At 29.5% G+C, this 26,418-nt stretch overlaps 1 protein-coding gene across 6 annotated transcripts in view; it reads left to right on the top strand.

Moving 5' to 3' along the window:
- LOC123305210 overlaps window positions 1-26,418 on the top strand; it is a 161,623-nt gene that overhangs the window by 108,936 nt on the left and 26,269 nt on the right. For 2 of the 6 annotated variants that reach the window (XM_044886860.1, XM_044886858.1), the window contains 8 exons: window positions 1,125-1,320; window positions 2,109-2,241; window positions 3,921-3,953; window positions 4,182-4,196; window positions 5,725-5,790; window positions 7,726-7,778; window positions 10,287-10,459; window positions 18,096-18,158. In XM_044886860.1, the coding sequence (XP_044742795.1) occupies window positions 1,125-1,320; window positions 2,109-2,241; window positions 3,921-3,953; window positions 4,182-4,196; window positions 5,725-5,790; window positions 7,726-7,778; window positions 10,287-10,459; window positions 18,096-18,158 (732 nt within the window). The remainder of the gene's footprint in view (window positions 1-1,124; window positions 1,321-2,108; window positions 2,242-3,920; window positions 3,954-4,181; window positions 4,197-5,724; window positions 5,791-7,725; window positions 7,779-10,286; window positions 10,460-18,095; window positions 18,159-26,418) is intronic. The other 4 variants (XM_044886861.1, XM_044886859.1, XM_044886862.1 and 1 more) reach the window with 4 other exon arrangements.

Raw genomic sequence — 26,418 nt, 5'->3', positions numbered from 1 at the left:
CAAATTTAATCCCTACTCGTCATCTGGAAGTGGATATTTATCAGAACCAGAACCAAGTTCAGCATATTAATTCATTCCTTTCTTATAATAATTGGTTACAAAAAATACCACCGATACTTTATTGCAAAGTTAAATAAATAGTAAAATTACAGTTTGGAGAGATGTAAATCTAATTATGGATCCTTTCAACCACAGCTTCATTTGGGCACCCCAACTAATTTTGATACAGGGCCCCTCCAAGGCGAGCCACGCCACTGGTTTGCATTATTTTTTATAAATTAGAAGAGTTTAAAAAACTAACAGAATTATAGCGTCCTTTCGGCCGCCATTTATTTGGTTATCGAAAATTTCGAAAATTTTCGATAGTGTTTACTATAATTTTTTTTCTTTTTTTGAGAATGTTTCACTAGACAGTAGTTGAGGATACTGCAGATTTTCTCTCTATCTTTCATAGTTTTGAAGAAAATGGACACCAAAGTTATGTTCTAATTTGCGCCCTCACGGTTAAATAGAGATGTTTACGAAAAAATGTTTCAAACAAAAGTTGGTTATTTTCATTTAAGGGACATTTTTTATGTTTAAACTTTTCTCTGTCTCTAACGGTTTACAAGATGCGTCCTACGGATCCAAGATCCAATTAACCTATGCTGCTCATTTACGAACTCAACCTCAGTTTTTACGTCCGGAGTATTATTGTTTAAATATTTACATACTCCAAGAGTTTTAAGCTACATTTTTGCTTATATAAATCCCCAATTTTTGTTTCTTTATGGGTATGAGTAAAATAATTCAGTGCTAGGATATTGATGTCCAAGTAATTTCCTAATTCCTAATTTTCCTTCACAAGTGCATTTCACTTTTTAAAGCGATATTTTAATAAAATTATAATATTTTCTATTCAGATCAGTTCAAATTTTTTGATCAATTGTGCAATAAAAAAGGATAATCCAAAAATTTTTTTAGTATAATTTTACTGCAACTTCAACTTGTAAAAAAAATTCTAAACTTATACCGTGTGTATACATTTTAATAACCTAATCAATCACTCATGTATATATATAAAGAAAAAAATTAAAACAACTGTATATAATTGTAAATACAATATTATCTATCCTAAAATACAGGTCGGTATCCCTACTCGTCATCTGGAAGTGGATATTTATCAGAACCAGAACCAAATTCAGCACCATATATTTATGACAGCGATTCAGCCTATTCAGCATCACGTTATGCAACTTTAGATCGTAGACGTCCACAAATTAGTCGTGGCAAAGAAAATTATAACAATATGTCTTCCACAATGCCAAGAAATTTAAATAAGTACGTTATTTACAATTATTATTAAATTATTTTTTAACAATTCTAAGAAAATTCATCCTATGCCCAATAGTCTAGTCTGTATATTTTGAGCGCAATGTTAATTTTGCATAGACTAAATACAGAATTCAATTAGAACTGTAGAATTCAATGTACTATTTTTTTTCTAAACTGACAGTGGGGGATCACATAGAACATGGCAGTCAAAGTTGGTCAAAAACGGTTAATTTAGTTTTAAAAAGAAATAGCTTTTTTATCAAAAAAAGTTTCGTATAAAAAATGCCTATGTGTTACTATTTATTTCGAATCGATCAAGCCCAGTCTCATGTCAAAGAAATGTTTAGTAAATAATTTATTGAAAAAAAAAAGTAAAAATCTCATTCACACACGTATCTTTTAGAAAAAATAAATAATTAAAAACGCAATTAAAAATTTAATCCTTAATGAGCCAAAACAGAGTGTTTTGCAATTTTGAAAAATATTTAAAAATTTTTGCGAAACTAAAATTTTCTCAAAAATTTACCCAATATAACTTTCAAGACGGTCATACTGGAAGGCCGGAATGCACATTTAATATTTGTTTATAAACTTTGTATAGGGCGACGCATTTTGTGTGTTTACTGCCCATCCGACGGATAACACTATAAATTCTCTGCACTACAAATCTATGATAACCTTTAATAATTTAAATATTAAATAGTTGTTATCTTATCAAAATTTAAACTTAACAATATTTGTTTTGATATTAATTATAACACATTTTTTTCGTTTGTTTTTGATACAACTTTTAGACAATCAATGTCGATTACTTCCACAAACAATTCTACAATTAAGCATGGTTCTGGTGTATATAAAAATCAACCGGGTAGAATTGAAAACTATGTACCCGGACATTCGTCAATATCGGAAAAAGAAGCGAAAGAGGTAAGTGTTAAACTTTTTCCTTATAATCTTTGCTTGGGAGTTCATATAACACTCTATCATGGGCTTTAATTTATACAGAGAGATCAAAAAAGAGTGATGCTAATGCAGTACATAAATCTGCATTTCGTATAATTACTATAGTTATGGATGGCATCGATCATTTATGATCACTCTTTACCAGTTTATTGTTTTTGTTTTTATTTTCAACGTGTATAAAAAATTTGGGGCTTCTATTTGATTATATCGTAGATGCGCATGGTTGTTCTTTTAACATCATTGTGATGTTTCTTTAGGCACTTCGTACACGAAGCGATATTGTCGGTATCAACAATATCGCCTCGTTTTCCAAGTGCCTTAAGCATTTTGTGAAATATGTACCTATATCATTTGTAAGCAGAAATACAAGGGTTCATTCATTTTGAACATTATAAATTTACTGCGCACCACTACTGTAAATTCGAAAGTATCTCTGTGCTATTCTAAGCGAATAAAATCTTAGACTTAATAGACGAAGATGACCACCATTATCAAAGTTCTTTGCTTCCCAAGAGAAGATTATAATCCAGCAGTAGTATTTTGCCATGTAGCTGAAATTGCAATGAATTTGGCTAGGTTTTCCCGTAAATTATTTAATTGTATGGTCCAAATCCTTCTCGCATTTTAGATGTTTAAAACTGAATTGCAAAATAGATTCTAGCCTCTAAACATCAAACATTCTTCCTTCAGGAAGAAATAAATAAGTTTTTTCTTCTTCGTTTCACCAGCAAATTTAATCGCTTGTTCGTGCTCATATGATGACATCATATTTGGAATCTAGCTTTAGATTAATATAATCTTCGTAATTCTAAACGAATTTGCCTCAAGTGCGTTAGTGCTCGTTATCGTAAAAACATTTTCCAATTTCAACTACGTAAATCTTTAAAAATTACTTTGGACCTTCAAAAATTACTTTCAAAAACATTTTCAGAAAAATTTCCAATCATTGACAATTTTATTACATTGTTCAGGTCAAGATAAAAAATATTTTTAGTAGCAAATAGAAATTACTGATAGAACATATATAGAAAAATTCGATTGTTCAAATCGTTTTATGTTGTCGCAAGGAATGCAAACAAAGATTCTTTTGAACCTTTTTCGTATTATATACAGGATGTTCCAAAATCGAGGAACCAAACAAAAACTGTGAATTCCTTACAAAATTTTAAGACGAAAAGTCCATAGGCGTTTTTCAATTTGACGCACCACTAACGATCAAAGCCTCGTTAATTATCGTTTTTAATTTTAAGAATTTATCGAATAATATTAGGAAAACTTTTTCATGCGACTGTTTTTTCGCCTTAACTTTAATATTTAGAATACAAAGTTTGAAGTTCTTATTTTAGAACTCTAAACATATGTTTATTTTGCTGTAAATATTAAAATTGTATCGAACCGAAAAAATTCTCTGATAAAAATTATGATAAGCCTTATTTGCACAACTTTTCTCATTATGAAAATTTAAGTTTTTCTAATATTAGTCGAGATAACTCTGTTTGGTCCGGTGATTTAAGGCACCCTGTAAATTCGCTTACCATTGATTTTGTGAATCAGTTTTCGAAGTTTGATAAAATTCCTTGCAACAGCGTAAATTTTTTCAAAATTATCATTTTTTATTCCTAATAAAAAAAATTTATTTTTAGTGGTGGGACGAAGTCATGGATATATTTGATGGGGTATGCGCTTATTTTTTATTGCTTGATTTTTTTTTCTATTAGAAGTAATATTTTTTCACTAAATCTCACTGAATATATTTATTGAAATATTAACCTATGGTGTTTGTGATTTTTTAATTTTTTTTGGAGTTGTTTGTATAACTATTTAATTATAAGCATCATAAGTTGTTTAACCCTATTTGTGTACTGATTTTTTTCCTGTTTATTGCACCCTTCCATCATGCCCAGGGTTGCTTAGACAAGGTATAAACATTTTTTTCATATCATTAAATGTTATAATAACTGGTTAATAAAAGTTGTTTTTAATAAGATTATTTTCAGCATGTTTCGGTTTAACCACTCATAAAAATTTGATATTAGCTGGCTTTTTGATTTTAGCGGAATTTTTAATATAATCTTTAAAACGAATTTGTTTCTGCTTGATGACATCAAAAAGCAGAAACTTTTGCACAATTATTGCAAAAGCAATAATGAAATATTAATTTTTTTCTACTACAGTCGTTTTAAAGATTATGAAATTTAAAAACTTGCATACAATTATTTTTCTGTAAAAAATAGTGATCTAATTATTTATCAATGGTGGATTATCAATGAGTAATACATCTTAGGCCGGCTAAATTTCATAACGGATAAATAACTGAAAATAATCTTATACATAAAAGTTTCAAATATCCAAATCAATTATTTACTTATTAATGGGTTTAGGTACCTCCTACTTTAATTACCTAAATAAATTTATAAACTACAAAAGGCTATTTATAAATTACGTACCCACGACACGTCCCATATGAAGAGTGAAAATAATTCCTAAAGGGTGACTTCAAAATCATTAAACTCAAATCATTCTGGATATAAATTTTGGACAAATTATTGAAGTGAAATAAATCTCAAATTGGTCAATGAATCTTATGAATGGTCATTAGTGATTACCTCGCACTAATGTAATCTGCCTTCGGTCAAACTTTTTCAAATTTTGGGGAATGATAGTTTAAGTCATTCTGAATAAAAGTTCCCATGGTCACAAGTCATAAAAATGACAGGATTTCAAGTTATGGCTAAATTAAAATTGGAAAATGTACTCATTTACATTAAAAAAAAATTGTAATTTAATTGTCAAAAATCATGAACGTATTGTAGCTGAAAATATTGATCTTAACGATTCATATTATTGATCCACTTGAATTTCTTAACATATTCTTCAAAAAAACAAGAATTAAAAAACAACACCCTTACTTTAAAAAACACATGTATGCATGTAGTTATACATATCTGTATATGTATTTGCCTATACACACATAGGCATATATTACACAAACAAGTACATTTTCCAACTTTAATTTAGCTATAACATGAAATCCTGCCATTTTCATGATTTGTGACCATGGGAACTTTTCTTTAGAATGACTTATACTATCATTTGTCCTTATAATAGAAAGAAAAGAGCCAAAGTTCAACTTTGTGCCCTTGAATGTATTTGTACAACATTCTCAAAATTTTATAAAAATTATTACAAAGTTACCCTTCTTACCATAATAATACTTAACGAAAAGGGAATACGTAATTAATGAATAGCCTCCTAAATTATTCTGTTTTGTAAAATTGTTTTCATTGTTTTGGTTGCGTTATTGTTAATGCTGTTTATTCATTTGTATTCTGGTGTTGGATTTCTAAAAAAACAAATTCGTGCGTATGCATCATCACCTTTCAAAATTCCTCTACTCACACACTAAATAAAATATTTACTTATCTCATTACGCCAAAAAAAAACCAGTGGTTAGATGATAATTCACCGTTACCAAATTACAGTAGGATGCTTAATGAAGCCATCAGTCGAAGAGTAAGAATTATAGCTCAAACCAAAAAAAATATATAAATTTTTTGGGATAATTTTATTGCATGGATCATTCATTATATGATTTTAAATTTTCTCTGGGTTAAAGTATTTTTTTAACTAGGCGAACAACATAATCGAATTACTTTAATTAAACATGTAATCGAGTACCTACTTAAACTGGATGGTCAACAAATTCATTGTTGGGTTAAAACAATTGAGTCGTTGAATAAAATTATCTTTTTACAAAAATGGAAACATTTTTATAAGTTTTATAACAAAACTGTTTTATTTTTTCATAATAATTTGAAAGTTACTTTGGTACAATTTGAAAAAAATTTCCAAAAGAAGAAATAGCAGAAACGCCCACCAGGAATCATGTTGAAAAAGATGCCCCTATATTTAAAGTTGAAGCACCATGACGTCAGTTTTGCGCGGTACAGGTTAGAATATGAATGTTACACTCCTTGGTGTCTCATCCCTGCCCCAGCAAATATCTAGGCGTTTCTGGATACGAACTCTGCATAAATATTCGAAGCGAATCACATAAGTGCTGTACAGAAATAAATCAGGTAACTTCGGTACCGGAAGTTTAAAAAAATTTTTGCTCTGCAGTCAATTTCCGAAGCCCTACCTGATTTATTTCTGTACATCATTTATGTAATTTGTTTCGAATACTTATGCAGAGTTAGTATCCATAAAAACGCCGAACATATTTGCTAGACCAGGGGTGAGACATCATGGGGTGTGGCATTCATATTCTCACCTGTACTCACATGTATCGTGCAACTTACTTTTGGTGTTTGAACTTACACAGGAGCATTTTTTTCAACTTGATTCTTGGTGGGTCATTGGACCCGAAAAATTTTAGCATGTGCTGTAGTCTATAATTAAAATGAATAAAATTTAAAGAAGAATTCACAGATTACAAATGTTATTTGGGCATAGTGTGCTATGTTCGTGATGTAGTAACGTTAAAATGAACATAATATAAATTATTACGTCACAACGATGTTTAACGAAAATTTTTTGGGTCTTGTAGTCTATTATATTATTTATGATAAAAAATTAAACACAAATTCAAAAAATGATGATTATTTTTTATTCAACAACTCAATTCCTCAAAACATTTGAATACGATATCCCATAAAATTGAATTTTATTTAACTTTTATATTGGCAAATTGATAGTTTTCTCTCTATTTCATAACGACTTTTTTTTAATGGTCTTCTTTATATTTTTAAGAAAAATTACGGATTATTGGCTATTAAGAAAGCAAAGCCTCTTACAGCTTTTTCAGAAAATGACGTATTTTTATTATAAAATGTTTGTTATTAAAGAGAAGTGAAAAAAATACACTCGAACTAGGACTCGAACCCGGACTTCTTGGATTCATGTCAAGCGCCCCACCAATTAGGCTATTCGAGTTCTAGACACAGAGTGCAATTTTTTTAACTCGATTGATTTTTTCATTGAAGTCCGGGTTCGAGTCCTGGTTCGAGTGTATTTTTTTTCAATTCTCTTTAATTAAGATTACAAGACAAGATATTTGTCAATATTTAGTTTACGCTGTATGTATCATATTAAAAAAATCATCAATTATAATCGAGAGAAAATGATGTAAATAAATATCGTATACGTACATGATTACAAGTAAACAAAATCAAAAAGTAATGTTTATTATTCAATTTTAATCCCCATACAAGAAAATATTCGAAAAAAATTATGTTCGCATTAAAATTTAAAATCATATAATTTAAATTATTATTTCCATCAAATCAAAGGAAGAAAAAAATACAATTTACATAATGCATGTTAATTTTAAAATTTAATGCATGAAAATATTATTTATTTAAAATGCAAAAACAATTGCACTTGTTAAGTAATTATTTTTATTTTTATTTTTGAAAATAAAATTGTTATTATTTTTTTCTATTTTAGCACCTAGAACAACAAAAGCTTGTACCGCAACATTCGAAATCGTATATGTCCCAGTAAGTAATTTGTTATATGTTAGAATGTATAATTTTTTTTATTAAATTAGTTTTGCACAATTTTGATTAATTTCCTTAAATTTTTTTAAAATTCCTATTCAATTTAAAATTCTTCACAATAATTCTTTAAAAAATGGAAATTTAAATAGTTCTGCAGAATTTACAACATCCAAAAATGAGTTATTTCCATACAATAAAGATTTTTTACTTGAAACCAAATTTTAATTGTTTTATGTATTTTTTCAAATAACATTAACAAAAAAAATACTCGATTTAGGTTAGGTTAGGTTAAGTTAGCTTATATTGCATTGTGATACCATATGTGTTTTACCACCTTTTCCGCTGTTAATTTCATTTATCAGCTCCTCAATTATTTTCAGAGGCTGAGTGTACCTCTTTCATGCATATATCATGTACTACACCAGCCCATCACAACTGTGAATTAAAATAATTTTTGTTGCGACGGCGGGAATCGAACCCGTTACCCTATGCATACCGCGAACGGAATTGGTTAAGCCTTAAACAACTGAGCTACTAGAGTTGACTCGATTTAAATAAACATCAAAACGATTTGTACTCTCATAATTATTATGTTTTATATTTACTAGAATAATATTGCTGCCATTTTCAGCCAAATAGGTTTCGCATCTTTGGTAGTATAAAATTTGTTATTTCAGTAGGTAGTATCAATTTTGGTACAAAAATGAGCTAATCCAAACCGTTTCCGATTACGTAATTTAAAAATTTCATTTTTGTTCGGATTTTTTAAAAATAATTTTTTTTTTCATTTTACGGCAAATACAGGGTTGGTCATTTTAATCTCTGCACCTAAATATCTCGTTTTGTAGTTAACTAATCAAAAATAACAAAATTGCAGAGGTTGATGGGATATATCATAATCTGACATCAGATTGGACCTAGTTGATTGGGGTTTCTTTAGTAGCCAATTTATATCCTAAACGTTAAGAGATAGAAAAACATTTTAAGTTGAAAGTTAATCCTCATTAAAAACTAACAATTTTTTTGAAAAACATTTCTTCGAAAAACGTTAGCTTTCGGAGGAAATGCGAGTTAAAATATGTCATTATTGAATTTAATCGAAAGAATATACGATTAAAGTTTATCGGTAATGGTCGGTTAAAGTCATCGACAGAGACGAATATCCTCTATTGCTCTTGACAACTTTTGGCTTAAGCATTTTTCTGTAGCTATTGTAATATCTTTCGATAAAATGCATTTATGGCATATTTTTAAATCGTATTTCTTCCGAAAGCTAACGTTATTTGAGAAAATGTTTTATACAAAAATTGTTAGTTTTTTTTATAAAAATCAACTTTTTAATTAAAAGTGTTATTCTATCTCTTACCGTTTAGAATCTATATTGGCTATGAAAGAATGAGTGCCGAAATCGTTAAACCGTAATACGCTTCAAGGTTCAAACATAATCATGATATCGTGTATAAACGACATTGAGATCGAATGTATATATCATCCAGTATGATTGCATTGATTTTATAAGTGCACTACCGTACCGTCTAATATTGTTATTATTTACATTTTACGCGGTCGTAAATATTAACCGCATTATCCGCACTAAAAGAGTAAACAGAAAAATTTAAATGACTAAAAATAAATTTAGCATTGATTGCCTTATGAGTTGGATCGAATATTGATTGATCAAATTCACAAAAGCATGTAAAATCAAGAATTAATATTCCCAACATCAAAATCCAAACAGACTCGGAAATACAAAAGTGACACTATTTCAAAATTAACAAGCCGTGGGGTAGGTCTGGTGCGATCCTTAGTCACGCGAATAACTTCCCAGTATAATAAAAAGTTATTTAAAAAAAATCAGAATAAAAAATAGCTCGGCATACTCAGGACAACTCGATCGAATATAACGAAATTCTTTTCTGATCATATTGCTGTTAATACGCTTCGATCGTAACCTCAACGAAGTCCATACTATTTATGTACTGTATGTAAACCGAGCATTTTTTGTGACACAAAGTGTACGTACGTACATACACAAGCACTTCTTCTCCAAATTGGTGTTAATGCCTTGCCCTGATCATAAAACGCAAAGATATTACCAAAATTTCCCTTCAAAAATCAGATCCCTTACAATTACTGGCTTTCTATACTTGGAAGTTAAAAATTTTGTAAACAAGGACGGTTTGTGTTTGTGTTAATAGCATTATTTTCAGTCGTGAAAGTGTACTTTTAAATCCACTTTTCGCAAGGAATAATAAAAATTAATTCTTGAAGAAATTTTCTGTTGGAATAAAACAAAAATAATAATAGTCTTTGGTGCGGTTCATGCATCTAGCGAACAAAGTATGCCACATTTCCACCCACTTCCAGCTAATGTTTCATTATTACTTGTATAGTAACTAACGTAAGAGGTTAAGGTCTATGATACCTTTTAGTATTTTATTAAAAATTAAAATTCAGAATAGTTTAAAATTATCCCATAAAAAACGAATATTTGTTTATATCTTTCAGAGCCTTAAAAGAATCGGGCTACGAGAGTGATTCAACATTAATATTCAAACGACGCGATGAAACATCTCAACAATTGAGTCCACAAGAACAAAAAGAAGTGTACAAATCAATTCAACGCGGTGGTGAAGTACCCTTACATGGACTACGAAAAACTGTACCAGAAAGACCCAAAGGTAAGAAAAATAATCACTTGTTCGTATAATAATTCATTGAATTATTACTATTAGAATAAAAATCACTATTGTTTTCTGTGTTGATATTCTCACGGTATAATGCATGTGCTTATCTAATCATATATAAGTAAAATGTAATACATACTATCGAGTTAGTTATTTATGCACGTGTTAAGTAAACTAGAGGGTCAGTGCAAATATAAAATAATATTTTTACAGTGTGTACACTGAAATGTACACTATATGATAGAGTGGAGTGACAAGAGCAAAATATTTTACAACAAAGTATTTTTATTGTCATTAAAAAAATTTAAGGATGTACGAGCACCAGGCAATTTTGGATATGAGGCTTAATTTTTTTTATATGAAGTTGGGCTAAGTCTAAATCAATTCTGAAAATTTAAGCGGGGTGCTCAATTATTTAAATAAAAGAATGAATTCAAAAGTAGTCATATTAAACATTGGTCCTATGGGAAAACGATAGATGGATTAATTTTAATAGATTTCTCCAAAACTGGAAATAAAACAAGAAAAACTATTTAAATGAAAGTTAAAACTTTAATAAATTATTGAAAAAAATAATAAATTATTACAAAAAACAAAACCGTTGCGTCCGACTAATTAAGGATGTATGAGCACGGTAGTGGGGACATAAATTGAAAAAATTTATATTTTCAAATTTGATGGTTAATTTATTTTATTTAGTTAATTTACTTGACAACATAAGACGAAAAGTAAGAATACAATTTTTCGATATCTGAAGCAATTTTCAAAATATTGAAAATTAAAATTTGTTTAATTATTTAGCTTTCGATATTTCGTACACCAAAGTAGATATCGAAAAATTGTATTCTTATTTTTGGTCTACTTTCATGAAGTAAGTTATAACAAAATTCATCATCAAAGTTGAAAATAAGATACAAATAATTTAATCACAAGTCTAAACTTGCCTTGGCGCTCCTACTACCTTAAATAAGAAAACAAAATAGTTTTAGTAATTATTGCGAAAAATTCAAATAAATGTTTCGAGCTTAATAAAGAAAACATTCATTAAGACGACATATTCAAGTTCATAGTTTAAAAAAATACTTCTTTAAGAATTTAAAGCAGTAAATTCGAGATTTATCTCAATCTCGTGCTTTTATTTTTAAAATTTTAAATAAGGTTTTCCCAAAAGCCTTTAAAATTTTTTTGGATATGATCGAATATGTACTAATCGTATATCAAACTGTCATATCATATATTAAAGAAAAATGACACTCCGGTAGTAAGTTAGGGTTTATGATAATTATGCTAAAGAACACCTCAAGGAGATTTTAAATAATTTTTTAAATATCAATAACATCGCCCTTCTTCTGTACAATCGGGAAATAATTTATTAACAATTTCTCTCTTTTGATCAAGTATGTGAAATAATTGTAGTAGAAATTTTTAGTATTTTAATTTTTAAAAACACAATTGATTCGAAAATACCTATGTTAAACACTGACTGTTACGCTGTACTGGTCTCAGCGGTGGTACCGGCTGTATTGCTATATATGCTGTCTGACCTAGGGTTATTGAAAAGTATTAACTAAATGGAATCGTTTTTTTAGTTGCCACTTTTCAACTATTTGGAACCACTTCATACTCGATAGGGCAAGCAACGGGCTACTTGGATAGGGTAAATCAAGCAAAAAATATCTGAAAAAAGATTTTATTCTGTCGTACAATAAAACCATAAACGCATGATCGAAATTTTTTTTGCAATTTAATAGTATTAAAAAACTAGCCCATGAAAAAACTAGCCAAATAAACAATTTCTTCCTGATTTAGCCCGATAAATTGCCTGTACTTTTAGTAATCTTTGAACACTTCTTCCGCATAAATGACTCTTGGGCTTTTGTTAAGAAAAGTACTTTTATAAATAAATATGGAAAAGATATCACGGTAAGGATGTAGTCGGTAGGCGTCAATTATTTTGACCATTTTTCCCACGTCTCAAGCTTGAAGAGAGTCCACAGCGATGAAAAGTGGCAAATTAAAAAACCTTTTCTATTTTGTCTATACTTATGAATAACCAGAGGTCAGACAGTACGCAGTTCTACACTGAGTCCTATGTCACTACTTAGCCTATACATACAACACTACAATTTCAATTTTCTCGTTCACATCAATCATTATTAACTTTTACAATGTTGCTTAAAAAGTACCGAGAATACTACCAGCCCAAAATATATAAAGGTAATTTTCTATCTCCTTTTATGATCTGTTAATCAAACGTAGTAGACTATTTCTTTCTTTGCCACATTTATTTTTAAGCTTTGTATCTCTACTGACTGAAAGGTATGTAAAAATTTTCTTTGTATACTTAATGTTTTAGACATTTAGAAAATTCTCTCATTTATCGAATTTTAGTATCATCAAATTTTCTAAATATATACGTATTAATAAACTATCTATTCTTTTACATAGACTATATTTCATTCACCCTCTAGTTTATTTCAATATACAGTATAACTCAATTGTTGCTTTCTCTATTTAACCTCTATTTAATTTGCATATTTAAAATAATAATAAAATTGTGTGAAGAAATTACATTTTTTAATTCATATGAAGAATATTAATTTTCAATTATTAATTAATAAATATATATTTTAATCAAAGTGAAAATTTATTTCACTATTTTAATAGAAATTTAATCAATTGTAATTTCTTCTAACAAAAAGAAGGAAATGCTTTAACTATTCTCTTTAAGTCGCATAATTAAATATTTTTAATTAAATGTATTGTTGCATTTTTTCTATAAATTAAATTATTAATTTAAATAATCACACCTTTTATATAATTTTTTTAATCTATTTTTATCACACAATAGAAATGCACTTTTAAACCAAAAAACTGTGAAAAAACAATCAAGTAAATCTTTTGCACTATAAATTTTATCTGACACACATGGAATGTGAATGCAAGCGCAAGTGCAAAAAATAAAAAACCAAACATGGTGGAAGGGATATTATAAAAACAAAAATTTCACATACAAATGATTTCTTCGATTATTTCTTCACAGAGGAAACAGAAATCGAATATTTTCCAATATCGCCAACGTTAACACGAATACGTGTCCATAAAAATGTGACACCAATCAATGAGTATATTTGTTATCCAATCACATCCATCAAATATGATAATCCACCACCAAATATCCCAATTGTACAATCAACCCCACCACGTATACCATCACCGCCAAGGCGACGATCGTCTCGATACAGTTCAACGTTACGATTAGTTTCATCAACGATGACAATGTCTGAAACCAAACAAAAAACATCCAAAGTACGTCAAATTAGTGAGCAAATTAGTTGTAACATTAATAAAAATTCCACAAAACAGCGTAACATTAAAGTCACAAAAACCACACAACCTCGACCTAAAATCACACCAGCAAACAGTACAAATTCATTATCAAGTCGAACGTTACGAACTAAAACCGATATTACACGAGCATCATCACCGGACTTATTTGTTAAAAATTTACGAACACCATCAAAAAGTCCAATACATTCACGTACACATTCTGAACCATCATCTGTGAAACGATCTTCATCTGCATCATTACGCCCCGTTTCATTGGATCGTAATTTTAGTTTAGCAAAACGTAAAAGTGATGTCTCAGCAGATCTACGACGTTTAATTAAATCTCCTGATTTGGTATCGCCTACTGAAGTACAAAAAGTTATGCATCAACATAAATCGAATATGCCAGCAGGATCGAGTGTAAAGCGATCGTCTATTTTATATGCGTCCGCTAAAAATAATGTAAAACCAAAAGGAAAAGATAAAATTTTGAATACAACTGTAGTAATGACTCCACAAGGTCGTGAAATATTTAAAGATTGTCGCAAAACTCCATCCCCAACTAAATCCGACGAGAAAAAATCAATTCGCAAAACTAGTATTGTCAAGCCTATACAAAAACCAATACAACAGAAAATTATTAAAACGGAGCCAAAAGTTAATTCGGATAAAAATAAAGCAAAAGTTAAAAAAACGAAAAAGAATATTGAAGAATTAAAAAAGCAAAATGTCAAAAATGAAATTAAGCTAAAGGACAGAGAAAATATCATAAAGTGTGTTGGTCGCGCAGCAGGATCCGAAATTATTAAAAAACTTAAGAAATCGGAGCATAAGTCAAGTGAAAGATTTTCTGGTTATGGAACTGTAACGGCAGATGAAATAAATAAGCATAAATCATCAATGCAATCGGATTCATTTTTCCAAAAACTTTTATTACGTGATATTCCATCACCAACATCTTCAATTTCATCATTACGCAGTACAAGTGTGTTAGAAAAAGCCAAAATGTTTCAAAATTATGAACCGAAACCAAAAACATACGATACAAGACGAGTTTCAAGTATATATTTGTCTCACAAGAAACCTGTTTCAGAATCGAAATTTAAATCATATGATTCACAACGTTATTCATTACCGATGATTGGTGATAATCCGTATGGTGGCTATGGAGTATCTGAAAAAATTCGCCATTTTGATAGTTTAAGTCAAATTGATGATGATGAATTATATTCCCAAAGTTTAAGAAGTCGCAGTCCTGAATCGTATTATGGTCGAAGCTCAAGTGAACCACCATTGAAACTGGAATCAATGGAATTAAAAGAATTTCGACCAACAAAAGAAATACGTAGTCCCCGGTCGATTACACCAACCCAATCACCAGTTCGATCTCCGGCTAGAAGAAAAATATTAAGTATTAAATCTCCCAAACAATACAATAGTCCTCCACTAACGACACCACCTCCAGTAAAGAGTATTCGAGCACGTAGTGCAGGGGATGCGGAGGCTGTTAAACGAGAAATTCGTAGATCACTTGTTAAACAAAATCCAATATCAGTCAGTACCAGTTCCTTAACACTTTCGCATATTTCAGATCATTCAGAATACCAAATGTATATAACTGAACTTGTACATTCGAATAAAAAATCTGAAAGATTTAGAGATTTAAAAAATTTTTACACTACTTTGGAACGTAAGGGCCAATTAGAAAAGACTACATCTAAAAGTGATTTACGTCCAAGTCGAAGAAATGAAGAGATAATTGATTATGATCTATGGAAAAAAGTTCGGTCGTACGAACGTGCAGAACAAGAATTGAATAAACTGTATAAACAATTACGAATAGATGAAAAGGAGAAGGGTTTTTTATTCCAACCATCTGATTCAAAAACTATACGATGGAAACGTGAAAAAGATCGAGCGTTACGACTACGTGATCGATCCATTCAAGATATAAAACAACATTTTGCAAAATTAAAAAATGAATTATCAGAATTACATTTGGCAAAACAAAGAGAAATTGCCCAAAAAAAAGATACATATAAACCTTTATGGCGTGGTAGTTCCGTAATAAATTTAGCACAACATATGGTGGAAAAACGTTCCAAATCAGAAAGTAGAGTAGTGCCACAATCTAATGGATCAATGAGTGATAAAAAATTTCGTGATTTAGCTGGCATTGGTTCGAAACTTTGGAGTAGTTTATCAATGGAACAAGTAAATGCACTTAAACATCAACTGTCTGAAATTTATAACCCGTCCTTGCAATTACAAAAACCGAAATCACCAATACAAGAAGTTGAAGACTGTGTAATTGAAGTTCCATCAAACGATAAAATGCGCAAAGATGAAGTCAATACCAAATTACATGTACGTAGTAATTCATTATCCTCTACAACAGATAATCTTGAAAAGAAGTCAAAATATTCCAAAAAATCTGATTCAATTAGTTCACTATCCACTCATTCACCGACTCCATCTACAAGTAAATTATCGAGCCCTTTATCTGAAAGTGAAAAAAAACGTTTATCATTAACATTAAGCAAAGAAGTATTGGATAGGTTAAATAAACGCCAAAACGAGCGGAAAAAGTCATTACCGATTGTTTTAGCAAAAGAGACACGTGGTGCTATTGCCGCTGCCAATGCAAATTTATCAGGATCAAATCAGAAATTAACTGATGCTTCATCCGAACCTAGAACGTGTTATTCATTGGAAACCTCATTAGAAGGAGATTCATTGAATAAACAACTTACTTCGGAGAAAAGTGATTTCGTATTAGTTTTAACTCCCCCCAACGAGAACGCAGCTGAAAAGGCCGCCTTAAACAATGTCTTAAATGAATGGGCTCAAAAACCATCCCCCACTGTAAAAGCTTTAAAACGTTTATCAGCCAGCGAAACTGAAAGTGCTAGTTCCGATGCTTCCACAAAAACTGTAATATACAAAGGTGAATCAAAGGAAGACATTCAGAAAAAAGTAGAGTTTTTTGAGAATCATAATGACGAGAATAAAGCCAAAGAAACTGTAGACAATAAGACAAAATCGAAAGAACCCGTGAAAAAAAAGTCAGATAAAAAATTAATATCATCTCAATCATTCGCAGATTTAAAAGAATTATTTGGTGAACAAGAACGTTTAAAATATTCGACCATAAATTATCCACCAGTCCATCAAGCACAAAGCCCGTCACCATGTAATCGCACACTTAGTATTAGTCCTGTTCGAAACACTGCATCAAATGCATCTAGTTTAGAGAGTGTATATCGTAGTCGAAGTTTATCGCCTGACCCAGAAAAATATTGGCGTGCATATTTAGCGTTAGTAAAAAATGGTGATGTATTAAAACTTCGAAACAAATTTGAAAGTTTAGAAGATTTTAAAAATCAAAATTTATTTCAGACAGCAAAACGTTATCGAAGTGATCCAGAATTGACTCGAATGTTTTTATCGAAAAAAAATACGGATTTAGATAAAATTATTGTACGAGCACAAGAATATGGTGACGTTGATTGGTTACGTCGACGCTATGAGCCAAAACATTCCGGTCGTGGGCGAAGTCGTATTCGTCGCACAAGAAATATTTCACCAATTCCAAAAGTTCCTTTACGTATTGAGGATCGATATATGCCACATATAAATGTAATAAGCAAATTAGCGAAGCTAAAATGTAGCAAACATGTTCCAAAAACGGATATTCCAAGAATTGTACCATCAGGTGAAGTAAAAAAATTAAAAACTAAATTTGATTCACCTGAACGTGACATGTCTTTAATCGGTCAAATGTATACGTCATCACCGACTATAAATGAATTAAAAGATATTGCACCGTATTTGGCTGGATCATGGATTGCCCATAAATATCCAAAGCGCCAAGATAATTCACGGTCATTATCATCACCTGAATGTGCACCAGAACATAATGGAACATATCCTCCACGTCGTCAATCAACCAAACCACGTCCAAAATCAGTATCACCACCCCGTTCAAAAAAACCATTATCCATTTTAAAAATTCCACATAAATCACAACCCGATATCTTTGCAAATCAAAATTTCGATCCTACAATACATCGTCCAATTTGCCGTTATCAACCTTCGCCGCAGACGACAACATCAAAGAGTTCGTCATATAAATCGTGGTTAGCTCCAGAACCGCCACAACGACCGACAGTAACGTTTAAAGGTGCATTTCCTTTGCTTACCATTATATTTTAGCTTATATTAATTTAGTTTAATTTAGTTACTCGATCATTTTTTTTTTTTTATTATTTGTATTTCTGTAATGTGAATGTATAAACAGAACCTGAATTGGTACCAATTCCGCCGCCCAAAGGTCAACATCATTTCAAAGATTTTGGTCCAGGTAGGACATTACTTTCTCATTTTAATTTTATGTGTTTGTTTTACATTCATCATTTTTATATAATTAATTTTGCATGCCTACAATTAAGTGTGATTTTTTTCTATTGGAAAGCATTTTATGCGAAATTCACAACAAAAAGAAGGAAGAAAATGAATTGCTAATGCGTTCAAGAAATGCAATTGAAATGCATTTTACTATTTTATAAAAAAAAAATTAAAATAATAAATTAATAGCAAACCTTGAATTAGTTCATTAGTTATACGAGTGTGATATGATATAAATGTCGCAGATATTTCAAAACCCTTTGATTATAATAGCTCTATGTTGTTTTAGCTTTATTTGACAGTTTGAAAAAGGTTTAAAATTTAATTTAAGTTTTTGGCAAGAAAGCGTGTGTATTTTTCCGAAATAAATTTTTTGTGGCTTTTTTATTAGCAAAATCAACATTTTGAAGTACTTTTTCAAAAATAGTAGAATACATTAGTTGGAATATATAATCGTGTAAATAAAGCGAGTCGATGAATTAAAAGAAAATTTCTTCGCGTTTGCTTTAAATAGAGTATTTGGTTATTATGATCGCATATCTATCATGTCTAGTCCATATGAGATTGAGCCAACTTCATGAAGATTGTTGTTGTTCATGAACAGTTAACAGAGAGTTTGAAATAAACATATTGATTATTTTTATAACATTTACCATATTTTTTGGTTTATATGTAACAAGCATCGATAGTGCACTTGGTTAAGCTGTAGGCTTAGGACACCAAAATCAATAGTAATCCATATATCGCTGCTTTAAATTCGACTTGAAGAAATCTAACTTTTTTTAAATAAGCCTATTAGCAGGTATAAACCATTTATTTTTTTTACCTACTCATGTAGTTGTGACAATCACATCAGTATTTTGTTATAATATTTATAAGTGGTAGAACCAATGAAAAAAAGATTGTTTAAAACTATGTTGCATTTCAAAACAACAATACTTGAAATTTATTAGACAGTATATTACTTTCATACAAACAACTCATACGAACTTGGACAAACCATTACCAAGCGAATGGCTTTGGCATTTCGTGAAAATTCGCATTCGGTGGTGCTGAAGTAAATTTTAATTTCCTCAAAATTTAAAATTGAAGAGTGGGCAAACGTGGACAACTCCTTCGTTATCAAACGAATTTTCGAAATTTTATGAAAATTTGCATCTGAGGATACTGATATTTTAATTTTGACTTGTGTCATTAATTTTGGGTGGACAAATAATGGGCAAACGAATCCAATCAGAATTTTATGAAAATTCGCATTTGGAGCTTCGCAATGCAGCTTTATCAATTTTGAGAAAATCTAAAAAATTTATCATATTAAACAATTGTAATTGTAATAAAACGTCTTCGATGTGGTTGCTTTTTTTTCAAACATACAATTCATTGATTTGACTGACAGCTAGGTTGATTATTGATCAAATTATTAATATTGAATTACAATTTAATTATTATGAATCATATTGTTATTTAAAACAATGTGTATTTTATTACCATTGAAATTATTAGACATTTTAATTACGCTGCCATAAAATTTTAATTGTTTTTTGTAATTTTTTTAAATATTTAATTAATAATATAAAAATAAATACGAAATCTTCACACAATTAAATGGTTGTATATATAGGGCGACCTACGGTTGGCACGTAAACTTTTAGAGAAATTTGAAGAAATTTATGTCGAAAATGCTTTTACTTTTGTCAAAAGCTCAATGTTTTAAATGCTGTGAGCAAAATTGCCATCCTGATCAATAGTCCAAGTAGGCGGAAATTTCTAAAACCAATGGTTTCGAAAAGACAATCCATAAAAAATTACAATCGAGTTTCGTTTGTAGTAAAATTCAGGCATTTAATGTTCAATAATAAAGTATATAAGGGCAAGAATCGTCTCAAATCATTCATTTAAGGACTATCCTTAAAAACGCCAAAAATACATTTTAAGTATTTTCACATAAATAGAGATAATTTTTTATTATATTATAGTAATAATCAGCTAAATAAATTCGTATACTTAATTTTGTTTTTGTATACACTAAACATTAAGGGTTTTTCGATTATTAACAATATTTATGATACAGAGGTGTAACAACATTATTATTGATAACTGGGAGTTGAAATCAAAACCTATGCATTATACAGAAAAAAATTTCGAATTTAAGTTATAGAAAATGTTTTTCAGTGTGAAAATGATCCCTACCATTTTTGTTGTACGATGACCGTTCACGAGATATTTGATTTCCAAAATGGCGGCTGAAGCTCACGCCCCTGCGTCCCGCCAATTTGGATTTACACTCGGAGGATACCCCCAAATATGTTCCAAGACGAAAAAAATTTCTGCAATCAAAACTACCCGGTTATTGGCCTAATATAGAGAACCAAAAATTGCAATAAAATTTCTAGAAAAATTTTTGGACAAAAAGGCTATTTTATCTTTTATGAGTCTTTTTGTTTTGTTTTGAACTTTTTCGTAAAAATAATACAAGCACTGATATATTCAGCACTGTCTATATTGAGTATTTCAACAATTAACTCTTCCACTTGTAAATTTTAAATCATATTTGTTTAAGGAAGGAAGTTTTTTTTTAATTAGAGTATTTCGTGACAAACTAAACAATAGGTAACTTTTAAATATCTCACACAATTTTTTCTCCTTCATGAAATAAAAAGTAATGTAGGCCACACGAAAGACGTAATTATAAGAAAAAAAATTTATAAATAAAAAAAAACTTATCTTAAAATCGTTCCCGCTTACTGAATGATTTTATTTTATAACCTTGATATTAAAATGTCCTTTCACATTTTGATCTCTTCACCTTTTTTCTAAAAAATAATAATTTTGACATTCAATGATGGAAGCGCAAATAAATCATTAAGGAAACTATTGATATTAATGAAAGAGCCAGGTAAAAACATTTGGTTGAATTTACTAAAGCTGATCATTTAAGGTTTGGTTATAGTAGTTGTGTACACACACATGCTGCAGTCAGTCAAGCGAACGATAGAACAAGGGTCAGATATATGCTTTCGAAACGGTTAAATTTTACGTGATACTTAAATGAATTTACTAAAGCTGAAAATTGTTATACAGATTATATGTTGCATATAAATAACAGTTATGATTGCCAGTCAGTTAGGTGTTAGAACAGGACTGGTCAGTCAGCACTTATTTATGAACAATATATACTTCATATTCATTTATGATTTCCGTGGTATTTAAATGAATTTATTAAAGACGAAAATTGTTATTACTTTGTTGTTTTTTTGGCGCGGTTCTTAATCCATATCCTTCATAATTTAAAAATGCTTCCACCATTTATTTTTTGAATCTCTCTATTTTGGGAAAATCGTGGACTTTTTTCGTGGAAAATTTTTTATTAAACAGTTAAACGTATGCATAATCCCAGTTTATGCAAAAAACTCAAGCATAAACCCAGTTTTTGCATGGATTTGCATGTGTTAAGGTAGTTCCTCCGCGACAGTCCAGTCAAAAAGTTTTGGACTAATACTATCATTCAGTGCATTAACTGTGCTATGACTATTATACATATACCATATATTATTTTCACAAGACTGTAGTTACTCACAACTGTATCTCCTATACGTATACACACACATACTATGATATATACCTTTACCATTAGTCTTTATATCTTCTCCACAAAAAATAATCGCTAAAACGAGTTATTTATTTAAGTTTTTTATCGAAACTATATGGTAAATAATTTTTATTTTTTTTTATATATTTTCTAAATATAGTATTCTACATTATATTAGTTTTTCATAGAGATGGTGAACGTCATTCATTGTTAAAATAAATATAATATTTGTAAATTTGTGTATTTTTATACGCTTCTCCCATGTACACGTACAAATTGCGTCACTTTTAATTGCTAATATCTCATGTATGACATGGTAAATCATCTTCTAATTTTAACAGCATGTGTATTATGAATTAAATATTTTATATTCTGAGTTTTGAGAAATTCTTGAAATATCACTTTCGTGTAGGTACTACCTTAAACTATTACTAGTTAACTAGTCACTGGTTTAAGCCTGTTATGGTAGGTCTATTTTAAGACACCGTTTATCACAAAACAAAATGATATGAATTTACTAAACTATTATAATTTAATTTTTCTGGTGTCATAAAATATCAAATAGGTATAGAACTATTTAGGTAGAAGTTGACGTTCCAAACAAATAGTCAAAAATTCTTTATATTGTCCACAAAATGAGTAAAAAAACTATTCTTAAAACAAAATTAAGAATAGTTAATAAAATAAAAATATTTTAATTCGAAATTAATGGCTTTATAAATATACAATAAAATATATCTCTAAATAATATATTATATGGTAGAAAAGTCTATTATAGTAGGCCCTGCTTGAAAAAAATCTTAATTATTTATTACCTATCAAATACTTTTTAAAGAATATCGGATATTAAAATATGTTGAAAGTAAATCATAGATCTGGATAGACTCTTTATTCCGGTGTATAGAATTTTATAGAAATGCTTTAAGAGTACTGAGATGTTGGATTATTAATTTTTCGGATGTGACCGTATGTATTGCTCTGAAGTTGTTTTTTTTTTCATGGCACTACTGCCGATCGTGCTCTGAAATGTGTCGATCACAATTGAATATTTTTGAAGCCCATGCATTGGTAGAAATAGGCGTTATCGATATTCCAATGTTTTTACATCAAAATGTTTTTTATTTGATCAAAGTGGATAGTTTTAATAACGATTTTATGTATCTAATTTTTAGAACTGATTTAATATTCTATAAATTAAAATAACGATTTTAATTCAATAATTTGAAAGTTAAAGTTTTTTTCGTTCAAATTGTATTTTTTAAGAAAATAGGACAAGGCTGTTATTTATTTCATTTAGAAATTGTAACGCGGGGAAATATTGACAAATTAATTTTTGATCCTGGCAATCAAAAAAAAATATAAGGTCAAAAACTGTTTATGTTGATTTTATTGGTAAAAACCAATTTTAACGAAGGTAAAAAAGTGCTAACTGAAAAAGCTTTTTTTGATTGTCCTTCTTTTGATTCTTTATTAATTTTTCTATTATATATTTTCTCGATTTTGGTAGTTGGGTCACGCAAGCAAAATCTTAAGAAATATTCGAAACTCATATAATAAAAGTAATCAAAATTCGATACACACACTTTTAAAATTGAATGATAATTGAAATATACCCCGCCTGGAGATAAATAGCAATTAAAAATAAGTGAAAACAAACAATTGACTGAGTAAATTGTTGAAATACCATGTATAGATCGTGTTGATTACGGAATCGTTTGTTTTTTCACGTCATTTATGTAAAGAGAGATAGCCAATCTTTTATAGTCAGACGTACATACATGTCACACACACATGACTGACATTCCGATAAAATACAAATCATATAATTTGCTCCCTCACGGGTAAACAGTGATGTTTACGAAATATAATGAACTTGAACATTTACAAGATGGGTCCTACGTACCCACCGAGAATGGACTAATTAGGTGATTTTATGAACACCAATACTAAAATTTTGTTCAATATTTTTAAGTTACAAATTGGGACTATACTTAGTATACCTTGATATATAATATATGTACAATCCGTTTTTGTACCATCTAGGGACACCAATATCACTAGTATGACAGAATTCATGCGTTAAGCAATGCATCTAAGTGAGAGATGCATGCACACAACAGAAGATCTGTCGTATCGTATCTGTAGTCTTACAACTACATGCTCAACATATGTATATAATACCTCTCCTTAGGTGCATTGCTTAACGCATGTATTCTGTCATACTAGTGATATTGGTATCCCTAGATGATACAAAAACGGCCTGTATATACATGGAATAATGCATTTTTAACACAAGTAGGAAACATGGGAAAAGCGTGGGAACATGGCTTTTTTTTTAAATTTTTTCCAGTGAAGGAGACTTGCCGTTTTGACAAAATCTAATATTTGGAGGAATATTATTGAACTTTGAATTATTAACAAATCCTTAAACTTTTGATTTCTATTTTAATGCCCGAAAACTAAAATTTAATTCAAAAACGCTTGCTTTTGAATTTTAACTTGCAAAATGCCAAGTTTTCCTAAGTCTCTACCGGGAAGTGCTAAATACGGTCGACTCTTGGATCAATAGGTACATCTCTAATTCTCTACTGTAAGCTACATTAACAATGTCTACATAATTGTACAATTTAAAAAAGAAAAAAAAATACTTAAAAACAATAGAAAAATCATCAGATCTCATACAAACACACAGATTTCACAAGGCATTTATTTATGAATAAAAATATGGAGGAAAAAATTTAATAATCTGTATTGTTTCAAATACACCTAAGCTCACAGTTGTTTACTGAAAACGCGACGATCTTACACGAATCATAAGAATATTATCTTATTATTTATTACCTTATTCAGTTTTTTTTTTTTAATTATTAAATATAATTTGCCTCAGTTTAAAATTAACATTCGTGCACTTCTTTAAAATAACTCGGTGTCTTCAATAAATTAATACATGATTAATTAATTTTCTGCGTGGTGTTAAATAATTTAAATTCTTTTTAATATAATTAATAAATCAAAACTACGCATTTAATAGTTATTGTTAAAATGTTACAAGGTTATATTAAATAATTGTAAATAAATAAATAAATAAAAAATATAAATTTTTTATTTTTTAAAAATTATATGATTACTAATCGATTAGATATTTGTGTAATATGATTTGATGAATTTGCCGTGGGAATTTAATTTATCAATTGTGTGTGCATAATTTATATTTAATTTTTATTTATTTAAAATGATTTTTAATACAGAATGGTTTTATGTTTAGGTTGAAATGTTACAAATTTTTGTGGAATTTAAAATAATTTTGCATAAATAATGAATAACGTTGGGGTGTTTAACAGCGGATGTTAAAAAATATACTTTAATTATTTAAAATAAAAATACGAGATTATGATAATTTAAATGTTAATAATTATTTCTGAGATTCTATAAAATTGAATGAATGTTATTCTCAGTGAAACGCTGGGTTGCTATCTTTCTAGATATGATCGGGTGAACCCAGAGTTCGTGTTGTTTCTTCCGGCTTCCGATATCAACATAAATCCCCCCGAGTTCAGTAAATACAGATTTTAAAATTTTAATTATGGAAAAACTGGCTACACGAAATATAAAATTTATATTGCACTGTTATGATTCGGTGATGTAATTAGATTAATTTCAAGATTTTCTAATTAATCTCCTGACTTTTCAGAACTTAGTAGTAGTAATCCTAGTGAGACATTATCAATTAAATTGTCAAATAATCGTTTCACTGCGATTATTTGAAAGAGATTAATAGAATACGCTTATGGCTTAGATCAAATTAAAATGAACAGTTTTTATCAATACTTTTTAAAAGTCCTTTATAATAATACACAACCAATTTAGTTACGTCTACGAACCTCTTCTTCTTACGAACCCCAATTTTTATAATAAGTATTTGAAAATTAAGGAAATAAGACGTTTTGAACTTTACACTGATTAACTCTTTCATAGCTTCTTTAAAATTTAAAAAAATTGGCAGAACTTAGTCGGTGTGGTACTGAAGTCGCGTGAGTGCGACCCCTATAGTCCACACGACTAACTTCCCAGAGGGGGGGGCATTAGAAAAAAGGTCTTGTTAGCCTTCATTGATTATTCTTCGAACATGTACTGCAGCTTATGCTGGAACGATCATTATCTCTATAGATAAATGATGTGTTTTATCCACTTTTCAGATTCAGTTTTTCCCAGTTTTTTTATTACCAATAAAAAACGGCTCAACTAATTCCGTTGGAACTAATCCTGTCACGTGTTAATGTCATGACTGGTTCGGGAGATAATCAAGACGATAGAATCCGAACGAACATACGCACAAACGTACACACACACACATCATTTTGAAAAGGTTTGATTCGGATATTGCGGCCTTAAAACCGCGGAAATATGTAAAACTAGAGATTTACAAAATCGGACCCATTACATAAACTTCCTCTGGGAAAAGAAAATTCAAGGCAATCGTTAAAGTTTGAGTTTTACAGATTTTAATTAAAAGAAGTGAATTCACGAATATTTGAAGGTTCATTGATAAAAAAACGGAATTTTCTTCTGTATCCACCTAGTTACTTAGAGCCAACGCTTAAACAATTCTAGTTGAAAATATCTCGTA

This window comes from Chrysoperla carnea, chromosome 1 (genome assembly GCF_905475395.1).
Source record: "Chrysoperla carnea chromosome 1, inChrCarn1.1, whole genome shotgun sequence".
NCBI lineage: Eukaryota > Metazoa > Arthropoda > Insecta > Neuroptera > Chrysopidae > Chrysoperla > Chrysoperla carnea.
The sequence above is the reverse complement of the archived record's forward strand: the minus strand, read 5'-3'. Positions and strand labels throughout refer to the sequence as shown.